This window comes from Chelonia mydas, chromosome 3 (assembly GCF_015237465.2).
Source record: "Chelonia mydas isolate rCheMyd1 chromosome 3, rCheMyd1.pri.v2, whole genome shotgun sequence".
Classification (NCBI taxonomy): Eukaryota; Metazoa; Chordata; order Testudines; family Cheloniidae; genus Chelonia; species Chelonia mydas.
In genome coordinates, this window is record NC_057851.1 from 199,032,587 (window position 1) to 199,054,986 (window position 22,400).

At 39.2% G+C, this 22,400-nt stretch overlaps 1 protein-coding gene across 8 annotated transcripts in view; it reads left to right on the forward strand.

Annotated features, from left to right (window-relative positions):
- Positions 1-22,400, forward strand: part of KIZ (kizuna centrosomal protein) — a 99,083-nt gene that overhangs the window by 38,494 nt on the left and 38,189 nt on the right. For 6 of the 8 annotated variants that reach the window (XM_043544133.1, XM_037896235.2, XM_037896236.2 and 3 more), the window contains 4 exons: positions 109-736; positions 5,831-6,122; positions 14,659-14,793; positions 18,435-18,599. In XM_043544133.1, the coding sequence (XP_043400068.1) occupies positions 109-736; positions 5,831-6,122; positions 14,659-14,793; positions 18,435-18,599 (1,220 nt within the window). The remainder of the gene's footprint in view (positions 1-108; positions 737-5,830; positions 6,123-14,658; positions 14,794-18,434; positions 18,600-22,400) is intronic. The other 2 variants (XM_037896237.2, XM_043544134.1) reach the window with 1 other exon arrangement.

Here is a 22,400-nt window from a genome sequence, read left to right on the forward strand (position 1 = left end):
TTAAATTGTACAGAACATTTGCTCTTCAAAGACCAACACAAAACCTTTAAGAAACTCCATTTACTACATGAAATTCATTCTTAAGCCATCTCAACCTCTATTTTTCAGATGCTGCCGGTTGCAAGACAGGCAGGAATTAACACCAGGACAGCCGCGTCAAGAGGATTGTATCATCCAGCAACAATCTTTATGGGCCGCCAAATGTCAGCCATCTCAAGCATTGAAGATTTCAGTACACAGCAGAAATCTTCCCAGCCCACAAAGAGCTTTTCAGTTTCTGACCCACATTCATGCAGACAGGCAGCACAGAGCAGTAATATGACAGACAGCTATGTAGTACAAACTAATTGTGATACACGGTGCTTAAATAAGTCTGACAAAATAGATGGGAAGACATATCTCCAGATGGGTGAGAAAATGCCAGTCACATCCAGTGTATCATCTGAGAACGGACAAACTCATTGCTTAGAAATAGAAAGCAATACATATGATGGCAATAGTAATTTAGTAGAAAGCAAAAAATCTGCTCAACTCAACTCCCTGTTATGTGAAAGATTAAGTCCAGAGAACAGAATCACTGATTTAAAGAGTGACAGTTATAGCAGCTCAGTAGAAGAAATTGTGACAAAGGAGCATTTTGTAGCAAATGAAGAAAGATCTCAACAGCCAATCCCATTGGTGTCTGCTCCCGAACAACTTGTTTCTGGAAATGAACAGCCAGGAGACCATGTCCCAGGTATGATGATGGTATTTGTGTGATGGCCTTGCTGTGGGCAAAGTGCTGTCTTCCCCCATTGATCCAGGTTTTCAGAATACACTCATCACCACAGGGTCTGAGTGCCTCCCCAAAGGGAAAGGAAGGGCTAAGGCTCGGTTTAACAGGCTGTGGAGGGCAGGGCAAGCGGCGTCTGCAGCTGTTGTGTGCTGTAGAGCAGGCAGCATGGCCTAGTGAACAGGGCACTCCCTGGTTGCCAAGAGGCATGGATTCTGTTCCTGGCTCTACCACTGACTGGCTGTGTGACTTCGGCTAGTCACGTCCCCTCGGTTTTCCCTTCCTCCCTTTGTGTCTTGTCTGTCCGTTTGGTGCAGGGACTGTCTCTGACTCTTACTGCTTACTACAGTGGGGCCCTGATTTTGGTTGGCACTACTAGATGCTACTGTGGAGTCTTCCTCTACTGTGTGTCTGTGAGCTGCAGTGCTGGGGAAATGCTGAAGCTCAGCCAATGAATCTGCCACTTTGCAGCTCCAAAGGCCTAAACTTTCCACACAGGGAGCATGCAGAGGTCCCAACTGCTACTACTGGCCCTGGCAACAGAACAGTTCTGCAGTTGTTTCATGCCAAGCTGCTTAGCTGTGGAGGAGTTAAGAGGACTCCTTCTTTGTACCCTTTCTTTGAATCCCAGCACAGAAGCGTGTTTCCTTGGACTTTGTCTTGGTTTTGGGGTAGCAAGGGATCTCTGTTTCCCCTGTTACAGTGGTTTGTCTCTGAGAATGGTGCATTTGGAACAGTGTCCCCATTAGTGGTGTATCTGATTGGTATGACCAAAGACGTGATTCGCAGTAGTACGAACCACACACAGGACCATTAAGAACTCTGTGAGGAACTTGATCCTGGCCAAATTAGCTAATTCAAATAGGCATTTCTCTGTGACCAGCCTCAATACCAAACAAGTAAGGTTTTGCTTTAGAATAGATGGGGATCCAGTTTGCTGACACATGCCTTTCTTTTGCATTGGTGGATATGTCCAAGGTCCTGTAAAAGATTTGGTAGGACAAATCACAGTTTAACCTGACAGCCCTGGCATGGGCACATCAGCTGGAATATCCAGGTCTGCTAGGTCTCTCCAAAGAACTGATATTTTTATTTTTTCCAATCCCAGCTCTCTCTCTTTTTTGGTGCGGGGGCAGGTGTTGGAGGTCAGGCCTATTGATACACTGGTATCCACAGACTAACCAGGGACGTGACTATGGAATTTGGGTCTCACTTGGCCTTTGGGTGTTTTCGTTGAACCACCAAGTGATTTTTCTCTCCCATATCTTCCTTTGAAGGTGGTCTTTCTACTCACCATAACTTTAGCTAGTAGGAGAAGGAAAGTCTTTGAGATCCAAGACCTCATTGATAATCCTTCTTTTACTGCCTTTCACCAGGGCAGCAAGGTGTTTTTATTGCCATGTCCAGAATTTTTACTAAGGTACTGTAGTACCAGATCTTTCTATTAACCACTCTAATGTTGTTTATTTTACTTACTTGGGAAACATGCTTGGTCTCTGCCTCAGGTTGATTTTGTTCAGAAAGTTTGTGCAGAATAGTTAATCTATTTCTGAGAATAAAGCTACTGAAAAATAGGTAGGTTTGCCAACGATACAATATTTTCAGATGATTAAAAAATATATATCTAGTGCCTTAGGTCTTTAGAGGAGAAACTTGAAATTTGCCAGGGAATTGTCCTGAGGGAAGAGAGGTGCTATTTGCTATCACTGTGAAAATCCATCCAGATTTGACCAAGGCTTGGTCTGCACACCAATATGGCAGTTATACATGTGATTTTCTTCTTTTACTAATGTAGTTATACTGGCACAAACCCTGCATACCAGTATAGTTCTACCATACTGGAAGGGGCATAAGATGTACTGCTATACAACACCTTTATACCATATAATTACGTCCACACTAGGGGGATTGGTCCACTTTAACTGTATTGGTATAATTAAAGCAGTACAGCTTTTGCATGTAGACAAGATTTTGTATAAGATTTGGGAATGACTATTTGTACATGTAGATGAATTCATTACATGCTTACTCATTATTCTCTGAATGTCCCATGCCCTGCTGAGAACCATGTTTCATAGGCATATGATTCACAAACAGTGTTTCCCACAATCAAATATCCTTTGGCCTAGTGGAAGAACCATACTTCCCCCTGCTCCCAAAGCCAAGAACAGAACCCAGGAACCATGATTCCCAGTTTTGTGCTACAATCTGGCAAACTACCTACTGGGAAACTGTGTCTTAGCCCCCTCTAATGGCTTGGTGCACAAATGATGATAACCCACCATTATCTGCTAATGGAGTTATTATTTTTAGCTCAAGTGGTAGAGATGAGTAACTCAAGAAAATTGATCAAACTGCTCTTAACAGCTTGCAGAAATATTCTCCTCTGCCTTTCCAGTAAATATGTCAATTTTCAGGTTAACCCAATTTTCTAAGTCATATAAGGATTGCTAAAATGGAACTTTATAATGAAAATTACTGGCAACCTTAATGGGGGCGGGGGCTACTGCCTCTCAATGTAATGATCACAATTTTTTTTGGACAAAAGCTGGCAGTCTCCTCATATTACCCTGTATACTTCTTGTTCTCTTCTTTGGCATCCTGTTGATGCCTTTTTTGTGGTTTTTCCATTTCTCTTGCTTTCAGGACTCTGTTTGCTTTTCATTGTCTCTACTGTCACTTTGACATATTTGCCACTTCTCCAGTTAATGAAAGACTGTCATTATTTGAGGTGGAACAAGACAACACCAACCTGGCTTATATTAGTCTTAAGGCTCTGCAAAGCAGATTTGGCAGAATGTCTGTTCTCTCCCCTTTTGCTCCCCAAAGAAATGTTAAGGTGGTCAGTGTCACGTTTGGAAAAATACTTTTAATTTCGGAATGTAATACTTCTATCTTAAGGGAAACCATAAGTTTGATTCAAAATCAGAACGATCGGTGACCACCTCAAATTTCCCATGAGGGTAGGGAGAGAGCTTCTATGTCTTTATGATGTCAAACCTACATTATAGAGTTCTAAGGTTAAAGTAATCCAGGTCTGAATTTTTTGTTCTAGTTCTCATAAAAGTTTGATCTTTCATGTTGCAAATTACAGGGAAGTTTGGCTCTGCTGTGTGTACCACAACTGGACACAAGCTATGCTTTAAGCTTCAGGTGTTTATGCAGTACATTGTGACTTGAAGCTGTTTTTCCTTTGAGTACTTTTCTGTTGTTCAGAAATGGCAGCATAATATGTATAAAAGCAACATAAAATAAATAAAAGTAATAGCTTATCTCTTACATTTATTCATATCCTGAATGCTGGAAACAGAAAATAGAATATAAGATCTTGTCATTATTTGTATCAAAAACTAGTTTTCTGAAATCTACCGTAATTCAAATAAAAATGAAGCTCAGTGTAGGGAAGGGAGGAAATGTTCTGTGTTGCAGCACAAGCAAGACCCTGTGAACACTCTCTGGTTAATTTTAGAAATAACTGATACTGCAGTGAATCTCGTGGGAACTTGGGAGTTTCATGGCAATGTTACTTGATTACCGAATTGTTTGATACATTTTCATGACATTCTAAAAATGCACCAGAAAATGAAAATGTTAGTAGTGCTTATTTTTATTTGTATCGTAGAAGATTAGTGCAACCTCCTTCTGCTGAGCAGCAAGGGGAATCAGCTGCCATGCACAACTTCCAAGCCAACAGGCATATAGCTCTGCTCCTGCACAGATTAGAAGCTCCAGACAACAGCTGCCTCCTCTTCAAACACACTTCTGCCTTCCCAAGACCGTTTTTCAGGCCATTCTTCCCCATTATGTCGGAAGAGTTTTGCTGGAGGAGGCTGTCTTAATCCTTGTTGCTGTTTTAAATTGTGGAGGATCCCCTTCACTTGCAGCCCAGAGGAGGCATAGGGGATCCACTGAACACCCCTTGTGAGGAAAGCATAGACTAATACACAAATATGAAGAAGGAGGTTAGGTAGTAGGTGGACAAGTTAGAGAGTTGAAAGATACTAAGGAAATAACCGTTTTTATGGATTTATGCAGCACTAACTGACTGACAACTTCTTGGCAAAATGTTGAAATATGTGGCCACTCATGCAATTGCATGAACACATTACACATGAGACTGAGCAGAAGGAAACAGTCCAAGGACTTTGGGAAATCTTTTCTGCCCGGCAGGCCGTGGAATATTCCTCTGGTTGGTTAAGAAGCAGGGCCAGCCTATTAGGAGTATTCCTGTTGGGGCAGTCCCTAAAGAAAAAAAAGCATAGCAGCTTCAGAGAGTGTCTCTGTATGTTGAACACAGGTCACAAGGGAGTTTCTCCAAAAAGGACAGCAGGGTCAGCATGTAGGGAGAGTACCTGCAGGGTTAGGAGTATGTCACGGGGAAATTTCTGTGTGCTGTAACGTAGCATGCGAGTCCCTCTTATAATAATAGTTTGACATATTACTTAAGGGGAGGTTTCAGAGTAGCAGCCGTGTTAGTCTGTATTCGCAAAAAGAAAAGGAGGACTTGTGGCACCTTAGAGACGAACAAATTTATCTGAGCATAAGCTTTCATGAGCTGAATGCATCCGATGAAGTGAGCTGTAGCTCACGAAAGCTTATGCTCAGATAAATTTGTTAGTCTCTAAGGTGCCACAAGTCCCCCTGTTCTTTTTACTTAAGGGGAGGAATCCAAGTACAAGACTCAAACTTAGTTCCTCATTTCCAAGTCAGGAGGAGCTTTGAGCATTGTAGAACAAGCGCTGCATCTGTTGAGAGAGAGGTTTGTGGTGGTCGTCAAGAATTCTGAGAATGACTCCAATGCCACATTGACGGATTCCAGAGAAAGCTGCATCCATCCCCATTAGGCAAGAATGTCAATGAAAGGAATAAAGGAACAGAAACCTGTGATGTCTGGAGAACCCTGGAAAAATGTGCAGAAGGAGCAGAGGTTTTAGACTGTATGAATTAATACATATATTAAATGTACTTGGCTGGGTCTCATTGCAACCCAGTGCAATGTGTATTTTTTGTCATGCTCCTGTTACTATGTTGGCAATATTTGTTGTATTTTTATTGCAGGTCGAGCCCAACACACAGATAGTCTGTGGCCCTCTGCAAACACACTGGAGCTAGAAGATGAAAGTTTAGACAGCAGCAGTGACCTTACAGTTTCTGTGAGTGAAGAGGATCAGATAATAAACACAGTTGAACTACAGCAGAGCCTAGGAGATGTGGATTGCAAGACGGCCTTAAAATCCATGAACTTGGAACAAGAAAAAGAAACCGGATCCACCAAAGAACATTTTTCTTTGCAAACAGTAAGCCGCTCTACGACAGATGAAGATTCTTCGGCGAATTCAGCAACAAGACAGTAAGCCATTAAATATTTTCTCACTGTGATTATTTAGTTAGGATTTTTTTCTGGAGATTGTCCTATTGACAATCTGTATTACTGTAAAATATGTATATGAATATGCAACTTTCTTAGCTGCTACAAGCAGACATTTTAATGAGGGTCTCTTTTTTGTGATGAATTGACTTTGGAACTCATCACACAATTTGAGATGCCTGTTTCTATGATTTCAATTAAATGCAGATGTCTTACTGTTTTCCTTATTTTAGTATATCAGTTCAGTTTGATAATGGAAATAACTCACTAAACAGTACATTTCATGGTAATTTGAATTTTTCAGGTGGTTAAACTCCCTGGGCATTCAACTTAACAACTTAAAGCAACACCTGCGAGGTGTGCAACTACATCTTAGAAATGCATTGTTTGTTCTCTGTGTAAGTCTATTTAGATAGTTTTTATGGCCCCCATCATTGCAGTATCCGAGTGTCTTTCAATCATTAATGGCTTTTATCCTCACAGCACACCCATGTGACGTAGGGAAACATGATTACCATTCTACAGAGGTGGGAACTGGGGCACAAGGTATATTAAGGGACTTGCCCAAGGTCAGACAGGAAACCTGTGCCAGAGCCAGGAGGTGAATCCAGGTCTCCTGAATCTGTTGTATCATATCTTATGGTTGACTCACTTGAACCTGATGGAGCACTTTGGTGTAAACCAATAAGAATATCACTCCTTTTGCACTGTGAACCTTTGATCTCACAAAGTTTTGTCTGTGAGCGCCTCACCAGTTTGTTGTGCAGCTCTTCAATTCTGCTTGTCTCTTCAGCTGTATTCCTGTAGGCAAGGCCCTTCAGCACTCTCCTCCCAGCTCTTCCCCACCTCCTACTTCATCTGTGCCTTTCACTGCTGCTAGTCTCCCTTGCTACTGCTCGTTGCAAGGTTTCCTGCCCACATATTCTCTTCTCTTCCTTGCTTTTCCACTTGCTGGCTTTCCTTCTTTTTGCTCCTCCTAGTTCCTAGCTGCAAAGGTTCTCCCTGTTGCCTGCTTGATTTTACCCACTCTTCTCCAATGGCTGCCTGCCATTTACCTGCTTTGCCAGCTTCCCAGTACTCTTCCTCCTCTTACTCAGTGCTGCTTCCCTTACTGCCTAGCCTCCTTACTGTTCTGGATCCCAACAGCCTCCCAGTGGCCATTATCAGGAAAAGCCACCCTCCTAAATACATGCATTCCTTTCAGTTTCTACTGCCAAACCAACATTATCTCCACTTGTCTTCCAGGTGATGCTACCTGTCTGCTTTTTTTCCCCTCCTTCATCCTTGAACAATTCCCATGCAAAATGTTTAGGACTGACGTTGTTAAACATATTCAGGTGGTGATTAGAGGCATGTGAGCTAGTACAAAAATAAAAACTATGTAGCCAAGAAAAATAGCATTTGTTATCCAGCAAGAATGAATGAGGCTTTTAAACCAATCTCCCCCGTGGTTATTTATCTGTTTGTTCATTTGTCTTTTTAACATGTTTAACATATCTCTGCTTTTTTTAATATATGCACATGCACATATAGTCTTATTAGAGAATGATTTCAGGAATGGTTCATATTTTACTAGATGACAGTTAAGCAGAAAAACACAGATATCCATTAAAATACATTTCTGCAACATTATCATTTCAGTTTTTCAAACCATGTGTTAGACTATTGCTTACTACAGAAACATCTAATTTACATCTAAATAGCTTTTATAGAGTTTTCCTTTTGTTTAACACCTGTTAATCATAGCACTTCATAAGAAAGTTGTATAGAGTGGTTGATTGTGCCAGAAAAGTCATAGCTGAGCAGTGGGAATGTAACCTTTTGTCCTGTCCCTATAGATTTTAGTGACTTCCAGCTGCTGATATAAACAGATGGAAAATATTGTGTGTTCTTCTTAAGCCTGGATAGCATTTGTTCTTTGTTCTCGTTATCTCTGGAATTTGACTCAAAGCTGAAAGTGGGTAATGGCCTCTAAAACTGTCAAGTCTTAGCTTCTCAAGGTCATAAAAATGTGATCACAGTTGATCCATTTCTCCAGGAATTATACAGATTTTATTTTGCTTTTGTTTTTGAAAAGTTAAAATACAAATAGAATGCAAAATATTTGTATCTGGGAAAGATCCTGTGGAGAGACAAGTAGTTTCTTCATAGTTAATTTTGCAAACAGGAAGCATTTACATCCTACTGCTCCTATTAGTCACTCAAATTCAGACTTGAATGTTTTGATATTTTGCATAGTAACTCTCAAATGCAAAGAGATTTTTCACAAAGTTTTAAAGTGATTAATAAATGAGTTTGTGATACAAATAACCTTGGTAAAAATATAACTCCTTTTTGAAATGTGGTCTGAAGGTGTGACATTTATTACTATTCTTCTCCCCCCCGCCCCCCAAATATTTTGTTGTAAACTAGTCAAACTTCCCATATAGTTATTAAAAATACCCAAAAAACTAGTGCACAGGTTATATTTGAAGAAATTATGTTGTAATTAAGCAAAATTTTAATGATTGGGTATCAAACTGAAATGGTTATAGTTTGGGCCCTCAGCCTCTTGGTATCTTTGTTAATTCTTAAGCATGGTATTGTGACATCAGTGCCACTTCTACCATTTATCACCTTTCTTCTGGGTTCACGAGTCTACTTTAGGTTTATTGGTTAAAAGTAGTAAGGGGTGTGTGGAAAGGAAATTACAGAGACAGACTATTTTGAGGTCACTATTTCACTGAATTAAAAACAAAACAAAAATCTTTAGTGCACATCAGCAAGTGACTGGTTTTCAGGTGACATTATCTGCATCCACCTTAGTGGAGAACAGTGGAGCCTCTTCAGTTAAGTTTTTAATTTTTGTTTGTTTTTGCAAATATATTTTGTAAAAAGTCTTTTCCCCCCCCAAACAAGTCTTTTAATGTCACATTTTACCTCACAGTGAGTTATTAAAGCGCAGTTACAAACTGCTTAAAGTATGATTTTTATCTTGGATATACTGACAAGCTGTTACCTGTGAAAATACATGAGTGATGTTGCTATGATAACAGGTTTTTTTTAAAAGCTTGTAATGTAGTTTAAGGAAGCAGACTTATATTCAGTACTTTCCTAAACAGCTGAATGCGACAATTTTGATGTTCAAGTTATTAAAATTAAGAAAATATAAAAAGTGAGCTTCATTCATGTGAGCAGTGACGGATTGGCAAATGAGTTTCTCTTTTTATCTGCCAGAGAGTGACAGTACACGTATGTTTAAAATATTCCACTCTAAATTCAACCTATATTGTGGGAACCAAATAGGAGAGATGAGTAGTTTGTTCTTTGCACCTGTTCATTTCTTGGCCTCTCTGCTGAGCCTGCCAACAAGTGTTCTAGATTTTGCTAATTTTGGTTATAGTTTTTGTGATGTCACCTTGCAACTATATGCAACAAACATATAATAATAATCTACAATAGCTAGTATCTAGTGGTACTAGACCTGTAATTCATTTCACATAAAGTACTGAACAGCTATCCTATAACAACTGCTGTTCTCTACTGATTTGTTACAGATTTGAACCAGTGAACTAGAAGTGAAAAGCTCCATATCTTTTTTTTTTTTCATTCCTCAGAGCTATCCAGTCCTCTATTTAAAAGGCTAAAAAACCAAAACAAAAACAAAAACCCCAGAGAATTAGTGCATAGAAAGATGATGACTATTTTAAGGCCTGTGTTGGGGGTGGGAGGAGAGACAGCTTTTGCCAGCGCTGCTTCAGCTGCATTGAAGAGGACTTAGCACAGATGGATTGTGCATTACAAAATGTAACACATAATTCAAGCTGTCAGCTTAATCAGACTGTTTCCAGGAAGCAACCTGTAAAAGAGAAGGACCCCTTGTTTGCTGACCTCTGATCCATAGCCTGCTGCAGATTGTCATACATTTTGTTTCTCTTTATGTTGGTGTCCCTTCCTTCCCCTTCTTTTTGTTATTGTATTCCCTTCAAGTGGCACCCTGGAAAGACCACCCAGAGGGAGTAAAACAGTAAGAAATGAGCTAGCCACTAACATATAGGTTTTGTAAGATTTTAGTAAAAGAAAAAGTACTGTTTAACTACATATGTGATCTCTAGTATTATTGTATGTATTACAAGTCTAAAAACTGCATGCACAGCTGTTTAAATTTAATTTTTCTTTGTAGTGGAAGACAGAGCTTTAGTATTTTTCAGAACTGAAGCAAAGCTTAGCAAAGTTTAGTGAGAACATATTGCCCCGCTTTATATATGAGGGAGTATAACCATCATTGCAAAATGAACAAACTGTAATAAACTGTTATATTTTATAAAAATCTTGATTTGGCAACCAGATTTCTTAGAGTTTGTAGCCCAGCTGTGTTGTTGCTTTGTAGAGTTCTTCTGTTGAAACTCCTTAACAAAGCAGGCCATCTGAAATCAAAATCTGAATGGCTATTTACACCTCTGTAAAAGGATTAGCAATGCTCCATTGTTACAATGTTTAAATCTTAATTTGCATCATTATAGAGGTGTAGCTTCATCAAATCCCTGGTAGGTCCCAGTTATGTTTTTGGACCTGTAGGTGGTCACTAAATTTATTCTGTTAGTGGAGGTAAAGGAATTAAATTGTTCAATGTGTCAGTAATTTTAAGAAATTATCTCAGGATCTAATTGATTTTGGATAGTTTAAATGCTATTGTAGATTATTATTATACGTTTGTTGCATATAGTTGCAAGATGTGTCTCATACATAGGAAGGGAATGTATGTATATTGCTATGGAGTTTGAATATATATCACTTAAAGAATTTCCATTAGGATTTACAGGAACATGTTTTCACTGTAGATTGGCCCAAGCTGCAAAGTTGAGATCTGGATTTTGAAAACCCTCTGTCCCATTGTTCCAGCAGCACTCAGATCTGAAGTTTCAGTTCAGGCCCTCTCTGGTTTTAATATATATGAGTATCATATGGTCTGTGCAAGGGATGTTTAAAAACTGAAACTGTTGTATTACTTTCCTTTGGGAGAAAATAGTCTAGTACAGTGGCTCTCAACCAGGGGTCCAGGGCCCCCGGGAGGGCCGCCTTCAGGTTTCAGGGGGTCTGCCAAGCAGGGTCAGCGTTAGTTGCTGGAGTCCAGGGCAGAAAGCTGACACCCCCTCCCCCCTCAACATGGGGCTGAAGCCTGGGGCCCTGAGCCCCGCCACATCGGGTTGAAGCCGAAACCTGAGCAATATGGGTTTGCAGGGTCACCATGCAATTGCCCCACTTGCTATCCCTAATGCCAGCTCGGGCTTTTATACACAAAAAAAGCCAGTTATTATGGCACAGGTAGGCCATGGAGTTTTTATAGCATGTTGGGGGAGCCTCAGAAAGAAAAAGATTGAGAACCCCTGATCTAGTAGAAAGTACAAATAACACTTTTGTAACCACTTTTATGAAAAACAGATTAATTTTTGAAACCTTTAAAAAAATTAACACAGAGATACTATAGACTCATACGTGTAAAGTTCATTTGGCAACCAGGTAAGATGAGCAGAGTTTAAAGAAAGCCAAGAAAGTTTTTGGTGTCCGGGTCTCAACTTCACAGGCAGTTTCATTATAGCAGATGCCAGTAGAACCCACTACAGCTAAAGGCAACCTGCAAGGGAAATAGAGGGCTTGTGCCCTTTTTTTTCTTTATGAAGGATTTTAAAAAGAACGTGTGTGTGTGTGTGTGTATGTATGTGTGTGTGTGTATATATATATATATAATATGTATGTATTTCTGTATATAAAAATGATCAGATGATCATATATGTATATGTAATGTATGTATTTTTTCTATTGTTAGAGGTTCAGGTTCTGTCTAACTGGCACACTGGTTGAATAACAAGTGAAGTGTTTACACCACAAGTCAAGAGAGTGAAAGATGAGCAAAGAGTGAAAGAGAGTTAAATACTTTGTGAACGCCTATGTAACTTCAACATCAAAATAACGTTCGGGAGAAGAGAAGCCTTTACATTCAGCACTCTCTCACATCTTCAGATAAAGGACAAGAGGTCACAAAATACATGTTCTGAGCCTTCTGGCGCAGTGGCTCTCAACCTTTTTGGACTCAGGACCCATTGGTAGATGTTGGTGGCCTGCTACAACCCAGTGAATAGCTTTAGTGCAAAAAACACCTGGCTCACTAAATATTTTTTACCATGATCTATAATATACACGTTAACCTAATAAGTACACTGTGCGTACCAGAGCAATGAGTCCTGTGCTGCGGGGCTGTTTGAGCTTGGCGCTCTGCTCCGGGCATTGCGACCTGGTGCATGGGGTCACAGCAGCATTCACTCAAATTTGGCCTGGCTGGACTCCCATCATCATGACAGCAATGCAGTTGAACCAAACCTGAGTGGTGCTACAACCCCGTGCACCATGTCGCAACATCTGGAGTGGAGAGCCGAGCTCAGCCAGCCCTTTGGACCGGTGAGTCACCACTGCAGGGTGAGCGTGAGGCCTCCCACGTGATCCTTTGACACATTCTGGCGACTCAGTTATGGATCGTGATCTATGGGTTCCTCCAGTTAAATCAGGGAAGACCAGAGTTTACATTCCTGATATTCCTAGAGTAAAAAACAACCAACCAAAAACACATGCAAGAAGAGAAAATATCTCTTTAATCTCAGCCTTTCTGGCCTTTTCTTAAACATTGTAAAGAAGCAAAGGAGGGCACAAATGCATTCTTTAAAAAAACTTAGCAGGCCTTTTTTAAAGTTGCAGTGCATTTTCTATTTTAACCCCTTTGCAGAGGCACTCATAACTTTCTGAAATATTCACTTTTGGGGCTGAAATGTTTTATGCTGCTTCACTTTTCAAAGAGGGTGTGCTTCTGTGTGTGTATGTATGTAAAAGGATAAGCTGAATCCATTCCTTTCAGCCATTCTTGAGTAAAAGGGTGTGGAAAAAATACACTTTAGCCCTATAAAAAAATTCTGGTGTGTTTTTGATCATGATTCAAGAAAGTTGTGAAAAGTGAAATTTGACATGGAAAAAGTCCCTGGTTAAGGATTAGCATGTGGTTTTGGTTTGGGGGAAAGGAAGGATTAATTTATCAAAGTTATTGTGTTGGTGAGTGGGATATATTATCCACCCTCACAAGCACTTTATACTATGTATCTTTGCTAATTCTGACCCATGTTCATCTACTCCCCCATTTGAAATAAACAAACACCAAAAGGTATCTCTCCACATCAAGGGCAATAAAACAAATTTGGAGTCTGTAGGACAAGCCATTTTGGAGATGTGAGCTGAAACAAGTTAAGAAAACTTCCCAAAAGTCAGTAAGAGGTGAATATTTTTTTAAACCCCGCGAGTAGGATTTCCCAAAGCACTTGGCGATGGCCTAGCTCTGATCCCATTGAAGTTAGTGGTAAATTGAAAATCACATCCCATTGCTGTAAAACTCCTTTTCTGATACTTTATTTTTCCAAACATCCCAGTAGTGTGTGTTTTGAAAAAGATACTAACTCTTCCTCCATCTCTGCCACTCTTTCTCAAAGGGCTAGGACATTTTATAGTTAATGGGAGAAAACAGTATTTAACCCTCTCCTACCCCTTTCTACATTTTCCCTCACCCATAAACCCTCATTTTATATTTTTCCTGCTCATACATGCAGAGTTTGTTCTTATATTTTTGTCTTTTCCTTTTAGTTTCTCTGCTTATTGATCTGCCTTTACATGTGGAGGATTGTTGGCCTGAGGTTTCTTGTGGATAGAGGGGAGGGCAGGATGACAACATATATCAGGAAGCGCAAATTTGCCCAGCCATCTCGTTGCCAATTTCACTGACCCTGGTAGCCATTGAAGTCCTTGTGAAGCTCTCTGTCATCTGTGGATGAGAAGTGCTATATAGGTGTTAAAGGATTATGGATTATAGATTATGATTCTGGATTATAATTATGGCTTCTTATTCCTTATGTGGCCAAGTCTACAGAGGTTTCCAAAAACTAGAGCAAAGTGCTGATTTCTGTGAAGCTGGCAGGAACCCAAAGACAGCGCCTGAAAACAGGGACACGTGTTCACCCTTATTAAAAATAAAACACACTTTGGTGCTATTGAAACATGGCCTCCAAAGTGTACCAAGACCACTGGCAGAAATGTAAAAGAATTGTAGGAGTTCAAGATTTTTTTTTTTTCTTTTTCTGCAGAGCTACAGCAATATTGTTTTTGCTGAAAGGTAATTCTCAGTTTCACTAGCAATATAAATGTAGATTTAGCACTTTTCTAAAAAGCGGTTTATATGGTTTTCTGTTTCATATCTGTTTTTCCTGTTACGGTATTCATTTACCTTATTTTGGGAGTCTGCCTGAGTTCTGTCCTTTTTGTCAAGACTTTTAACCTTTTTGTAAACTTCTTAGTGTGAGTGAAAGATTAAAATAAGGATACAAATCAAAATATTTTAGAATTTGCTCAGAGGCAAAGTCTATCTAAATGTATACATATATTTGACTTGTGCTCAGTAGAATGCAGTTTTAAAAGCTTTAAAACATTGTTTGTTATCTGTCTTCAGGGATTGTCTGTCATTTGAAGGATTCTCCCATTTACTCCAGTTCATAGAAGATTTGGTGGCGAAAGCAGCACCTGAGTGCCTAACTTTATACCAAAGTGGAACCATAAGTCTGGCAAAAATGAAGAAGTTAATAAGGTTGATGCAACTTTCATTTGATCTACATCAACAGAACTCTAAATTAAAAAGTAGACATTAGAAACGTATAGTATTTCCTATTCCCCAGTCCTATCCCATTTATATTGGTCTTTTGCTTTAGTGTCCCTAGCTGTAACATCTATAAATAAAATTTTGCTTTAAATTGTTTGTTGGCTACTAGCTTTGAATTTGGCTCTGGTGACTGGAAGTTGTTACCCCTGGCAGCTGTTCAGTGACCTTTGAGATATAAGCTGGTGGTCTGTGGTCTTCATTCCCTTGGTGAAAAGGGGCAGAGAGAGAAAGACCTCCTCCAAACTGACATCTACAGTAGTTAACAAAAAACCACACTTCTGTTGTCAGCAAAAAGCTGAAATATGACGTTAGGAACCCCGTCCCACCAAATTATTTTAATAAATAAAGGCTCTACTCAGCCTAAATGTTCAGAAGGTTACTCTAGCCCTTGGAAGTGGCCATTAGTGCTGGGATTAGTGTAAAAAGTGATGATACCATATTCTTCTTTCTGGGTTGGCAGTGGAAAACTGTAACGAAGAATGTATGTAAATAGTGGTGTGATATTGACCTGTGCCTGTCTGGAGCTATGAAACACATCGTTTGGCATCTCACTATGTCTACAAATGCAGGCACTGGGAGTGAAAGGTCTTTATTGTATTTATTAAAGATTGGCATCTTTAATTAAATGCTGCCATAAAAAAGATCTGTTTATTTTAGGGAGATATAAGAAAGGTTTCCAAAACAAGTCAGAATTATTTGTCTGTACAATGGATATAATTAGAAATTGTTTTCTGCGTCAACATGGTATTTACCTTCACTGTGGCAATTGCAGTAATCCCTATACTTATGACTATATTTAAGAACATAAGAGTGACCATACTGACTCAGACCAATGATCAATCTAGCTCGTCCTGTCTTCTGACAGTGGCCAGTGCCAGGTGCTTCAAAGGGAATGAACAGAATAGGGCAACTTATTGAGTGATGCATCCCTGGTCATCCAGTCCCTACTTCTGGCAGTCAGAGGTTTAGGGACACTCAGAACATGGGGTTGCATCCCTGATCATCTCGGCTAATAGCCATTGATGGACTTATCCTCCATGAATTTATCTAATTCTTTTTTGAACTTAGTTATACTTTCAGCCATCACAACATCCCGTGGGAGCAGGCTGACTGTGCGTTGTGTGAAGAAATACTTCCTTATGTTTGTTTTTAAACCTGTTGCCTTGTTAATTTCATTGGATAACGCCTGGTTCTCATGTTCTGTGAAGTGGTAAATAAAACTTATTTATTCATTTTCTCCATATCATTCATGATTTTATAGACCTCTATCAGATCCTCCACACCACCAGTCATCTCTTTTCCAAGCTGACCAGTCCCAGGGTTTTTAATGTCTCCTCATATGGAAGCTCTTCCATCCCCCTAATCAGTTTTGTTGCCCTTCTCTCTACTTTTTCCAATTCTAATATATCTTTTTTGAGATGGGGCAATCAGAACTGATGCAGTTCAACATGTGGGTGTACTGTAGATTTATCTATAGTGGCGTTCTAATATTTTCTGTCTCATTGTCCATCTCTTTCCTAGTGGTTCCTAACATTGTTCGCTTCTTTGACGGCCACTACACATTGAGCGGATCTTTTCAGAGAACTATCCACAATGACTCCAAGATCTTTCTTGAGTGGTTACAGCTAATTTACACCCCATCATTTTGTATATATAGTTGGGATTATGTTTTCCAATGTGCATTACTTTCCATTTATCAACACTGAATTTTTTCTGCCATTTTGTTGCCCAGTCACCCAGTTTTGTGAGATCCCTTCGCCATCAGCTTTGGACTTAACTATCTTGAATAATTTTGAATTGCCTGAAAACTTTGCCATCTAACTGTTTATCCCTTTTTCTAGATCATTTATGAATATGTTGAACAGCACTGGTCCCAGTATAGATCCCTGAGGGACCCTGCTGTTTACCTCTCTCCACTGTAAAAATTGACCATTTATTCCTATCCTTTGTTTCTTATCCTGTAACCAGTAACTGATTTATGAGAGGACCTTCCCTCTTATCCCATGACTGCTTACAGTGCTTAAGAGTCTTCAGTGAGAGACCTTGTCAAAGGTTTTCTGAAGTATACTGTATCCACTGGATCACCTTTGTCCACACGCTTGTTGACCCCCCTCAAAGAATTCTAATAAATTGGTGAGACATGATTTCCCTTTGCAAAAGCCATATTGACTCTTCCTCAACATATTGTGTTCATCTGTGTCTGATAATTCTGTTCTTTACTATAGTTTCAACCAATTTGTCTGGTACTGAAGTTAGGTTTACCAGCCTGTAATTGCCAGGATTGCCTCTGGAGCCTTATTTAAAATTAGTGTTACTTTAGCAATCTGCCAGTCAGCTGGTGCAGAAGCTGATTTAAGCCCATGGTTCTCAACCTTTCCAGAGTACTGTACCCCTTTCAGGAGTCTGATCTGTCTTGCATATCCCAAGTTTCACCTCACTTTAAAAACAACTTGCTTACAAAATCAGACATAAAAATACAAGTGTCACATCATGTTGTTACTGAAAAATGGCTTACTTTCTCATTTTTACCAAATAATTATAAAATAAATCAACTGGAATATAAATATTGTACTTACATTTCAGCATATAGCATATAGAACGGTATAAACAGGTCATTGTCTATATGCAATTTTACTTTGTACTTTATTCGCTAGTGCTTTTTATGTAGCCTATTGTAAAACTAGGCAAATATCTAAATGTCTTGATGTACCTCCTGGAAGACCTCTTTGTACCCCTGGGGGATGTGTACCCCTGGTTGAGAACCATCGATTTAAGCGATAGGTTACGTAGCGCAATTAGTAGTTCTTCAATTTCATATTTTAGTTCCTTCAGAACTGTTGAGTGAATACCGTCTGGTCCTGGTGACTTATTACTGTTTAATTTATCAGTTTAACTACTGTTGATGTCGAGGCCCCAGTCCTGCGAACACTTATGCACATTCTTAACTTTATGCACGTGAATAGGCCCATTGACTTCAGTTGCACTACTCATATGCACAAAGTTAAGCACACATGTAAATGTTTGCATGGTCCCACTACAACGGATGGCATTGAAATTTGTGTTGTTTCAATCTTAATTTTTCATCCAGACTTTTAGCTCCAAAAAATAGCTGGTAGATATATTTTATTGCATCCAGGATTCACAAGGCTGTCAGGTGACAAAAGTTATTGCAAGAACTAATCTTGATATGATCAACAATATAAAACTTTACCTTTTTAAAGATTGGTTGATAGGTTGGTTTAGCTCCTCTGGAATATTCATGTGGTGTTTCTTGTCATGGGAATAATTATTTTTCAGGTGTAATATCCACAGCCAAAGGGCATTAAGGAGTTAAAAAGTTGGATTTGATCCCTGGGTTTTTTAAAAAAAATCTTTTTCTAACTATATTGCTCTTATTTTATGTCTTTGTCAAGAGACATTGTCATGGCTGCATTTTTATGTCTAGATTATATTACTGATTATTATTCCATAAACCATGAGAATTATTGCAGATTCTATATCCAAACCTATTTTAGCTGTCTGTCTGGGCTTAAATAAACATTTCATGCAGCACTTGTTTTATTTTATAGCTTTTGTAATCAAACTGGCAATTTGAAAGAGGAAGACCTTGAGGCATGTGAAGCAGTTGTCCTTCATCAGCTTCAGGGATTGTTGCAGAACACATTGAATGGATGCCTCTTACCTGAGAAAACACTTAATGACAGAGGTAGATCTACAGATGAAAAACAAGCCAGGTATCATAGTCACAAAACTAATGCAATCATACAATTAATGTTCTTACTCTTTGTCTGAATTTGTTTCTGAATGTGTCACGAAAAGAAAGCAGAATATAGGTCAAACCCTATGAGTGACATTAAAATTTCAAGTGTCAGAGCGGTAGCCGTGTTAGCCTGGATCTGTAAAAGCGGCAAAGAGTCCTGTGGCACCTTCTAGACTAACGGATGTATTGGAGTATAAATCCGACGAAGTGGGTATTCACCCACGAAAGCTCATGCTCCAATATGTCTGTTAGTCTATAAGGTGCCACAGGACTCTTTGCTGCTATTAAAATTTCAGAATTCCAAGAGGTGATCTACACACACTTCAATATCAGCCATGTGATTCAAGCATTCTAAATTAGCAGATTAAGCCTTTTTTTTTTTACTAGTCAGTTTTTAAAATCATTTCAGTTGAGCTCTTCTCACTAAATGGTTGTGCACCTATTTGCTTTTACATGTTAAGTGTAAAGTTTTTTCTCGTTTTAAATAAGACATTATATAGATTTAGCTCTGCCTTCCATTTGCATCAACGAGAGATATGTGGCTAAAATCCGCTGGTTAACTTCAAAATGTACCATTAAAATATACACTTCCCTAACCTAGAAAGATAGGTGGACTGACTTTCAACAGCAAAAAAGTGCTCTTTGGTTTGCCTAGTCATCATAGACTCTGCACTGTCAGGGAGAAGACTTGCACTGGATTCCCAGTGTACTGCACCCTGGCCTGCAAGTTGATTGAACTTCTCAACAGTGACTCCTTTTGCTGATTGAGGAATAGTATTAAACTTCAAAGGGATCTCATATAGTTGTCCTTTATTGTTTGAAAGGCGAGTGGTTCAATGTGGAACCACGAGGATGTGGGATATAAATTTGAGGAGTAAATAAGGGTTCTTACAAAGATGCAAAAGATGCATCTTTCTGGGGAGGAGGAGAAGAGGGAAACACAGCTGCTTCTAACAGAGTGCTCAGTGTGTGGTTTATATTCTGTTTCTGAAATACTATACAGAGTATCTTTCTAAAAAGGAAGATACATACATATACAATACTTACAGATAAACTGGTAATTCTGTTGAGAGCCCAGGTTGTGAAACATATGGCCAGCATAGAGGCATTTATTTGTGTCCCAGAAAACATTGTGCATTATTATAAACATTCACTTTGTAGTGAAAGTTAGAATTAAATGTTGCAAAACTGTTTCCGGTATAAACTTCTGTTTTCATATGTTTATGCTAGTTCTTAATAAAAACACCTTTTTTGGATGAAACTATTTGTTTGCTCTTGGTTCCAAGGAGAATTTTCCTCACAGTTTCCAAACTAATTCAGTCAGTCATTTTTGAGTTAAATAGAGGAAATAATACCATTTTCACTTAAAAAAACAACAAAGCACTTCTTTATTAGACTAGACTCAATTAAAATTGACTGAAATTTGAAACTTAAATTGGACATAGCCCTCGATGATGAATAGTGTCTTTGCTGGATTTGAAAAAAAAATGTTTGAAATTAAACAAAGTTATGATCATATATTAAAACTTGGTACTGAGCATGCACATTTACAAGTGTGTACTCTCAGGTATACTCACTGCCCCTGTGTGCTGCGCAGGATGTATGCACTTGAAAAAAAGGGATGAGGGGGATAGCAGTTGGTCTGTTTAGCATCTTCACAATTTATACTTTTGACCAGCTTCAAGTCCCTTATTCATTTTTCTCCTTTCACTCATGCCCCTTCACTCCCCCTCCCCAGTAGAGTTTATTTGAATGTGTGATCATGTTTCACAGATACTCAGGCTTTGTATTCCAGCCACGGAAATTTGAAATTCATGGTTCTCCACTGGCTTCCCTGACTGGCCAGTCTTTGTACTCTCCTCCCCAGTTGTGGGTTGGGATTTAAGGCCTATCCCTGATTCCCTTAATCCAGAGGCTGGGATAACTAAATTGAAATTAAAATGGAACTTTATAAGAATGGACCTTAAAGGTTGGACAGTTCAAATAAAAAAATGTAACTTCCCAAGAGAAATTTAATGCTGTCATGATGCTTTTACTGGCCTGAAGCAAGAACAGAAATAAAAAAATACTAATTAAATTGCTTAACATATTATTATAATTTGTTTTTAGTTTTTAAATCTATAGTATAAAATCAACTCTATCTGCCATGTGCTTGAGTTAACATTGCTGAAGGAAATCTTTAGCTTTTGCATTCCCTGATTTTTATTGTAACTGTGAACCCTTAATGGTTAATTATTTTGTATATACTATTGTAGAAGTCTAGAATGTTTCCTTTTCATGCACGTGCCACAAAGCAAGGGAAGGTTTCATTAGAGAGATCATTTGCTGGCACAGTAATGAAAACAGAACTCCCTCCCCATGCCTTACTCTTAATGTTTATGCCCTAATATATAACATGAGTAAAGTTACAGGAATGCTTGTGTTTGCAGGATCAGGGCACTTATTAGCAGTGAAGTACCATTCATTTCACAGGATTTAGTTGTCCTTTGGAGACAGATACGTCTCTGAGCACTGATGTATCATTGCAGTATTTCCTAAGCTGTTTCTCAGGAAAATACACCTGTAGCGTTAAATGAAACTTGCTTCTTCTTGAATTTGTGAAACTTCTTTGGAATTGGAGCAATTTTTTTAAAATAATTTTTTTACCAGATGTAGTAGGGAATATTTTTCAGTATCTGGATTGTTGTGAAAAATTGAAAAGCCACTTTTGCTGAAAAATCCTCATAAGTGTGGATTTTGAAAAAGCTGCTGGAGAAAAAAGTGTTCCTTATCAGGCTGTTTAGTAGATTAAGTAAAGTATTATTAGGGCCAGATAGTTGTAGAAGGGAAACGGAACTCAAGACCTCCTGGCTCGCAGCACTACCTTTAATCCAGTATACCATGTGACTAGGAATATTTGTAAAGTGTGTATCAGTGCAATAGAATGTTGCTAATTTATAGTTATGACTGGAAGATCTATTATGGAACACTGAATTTTGCAAATTGCCAAGTAAGATGTAAGAGACCAGGGCATACATGGTGTGGCCTAGCAGTCACAACTGGGTTGGGGTCCACACATCAGGGATGGTAGTTGGTGGGCAGGGATCGGAGGAATTGTTAGAGCCGGGTTCAGTAAGCAAGAGTTTGGGTCAAAGTCAGGTCAGGGTTGGAGACAGGAGACAAGAGGTTGTAGTATTAATAAGACTGAGACTTTTCAGCTTGGAAAAGAGACGACTAAGGGGGGATATGATAGAGGTCAATAAAATCATGACTGGTGTGGAGAAAGTAAATAAGGAAGTGTTATTGACTCCTTCTCATAACACAAGAACTCTAGGGGTCACCAAATGAAATTAATAGGCAGAAGGTTTAAAACTAACAAAAGGAAGTATTTTTTACACAACGCACAATCAACCTGAGGAACTCCTTGCCAGAGGATGTTGTGAAGGCCAAGACTATAACAGGGTTCAAAAAAGAACTAGATAAGTTCATGGAGGATAGGTCCATCAATGGCTATTAGCCAGGATGGGCAAGGATGGTGTCCCTAGCCTCTGTTTGCCAGAAGCTGGGAATGGGTGACAGGGGATGGATCACTTGATGATTACCTGTTTGTTCATTCCCTCTGGGGAACCTGGCATTGGCCACTGTCGGAAGACAGGACACTGGGCTAGATGGACCTTTGGTCTGACCCACTATGGCCGTTCTTATGTTCTTATATGTACCAGGCTGGAACTGGTAGGCAGGAATCTGGATCAGAGTCAGGCTGGAGTTAGAGACTGGCGATCAGAGGTAGTACTAA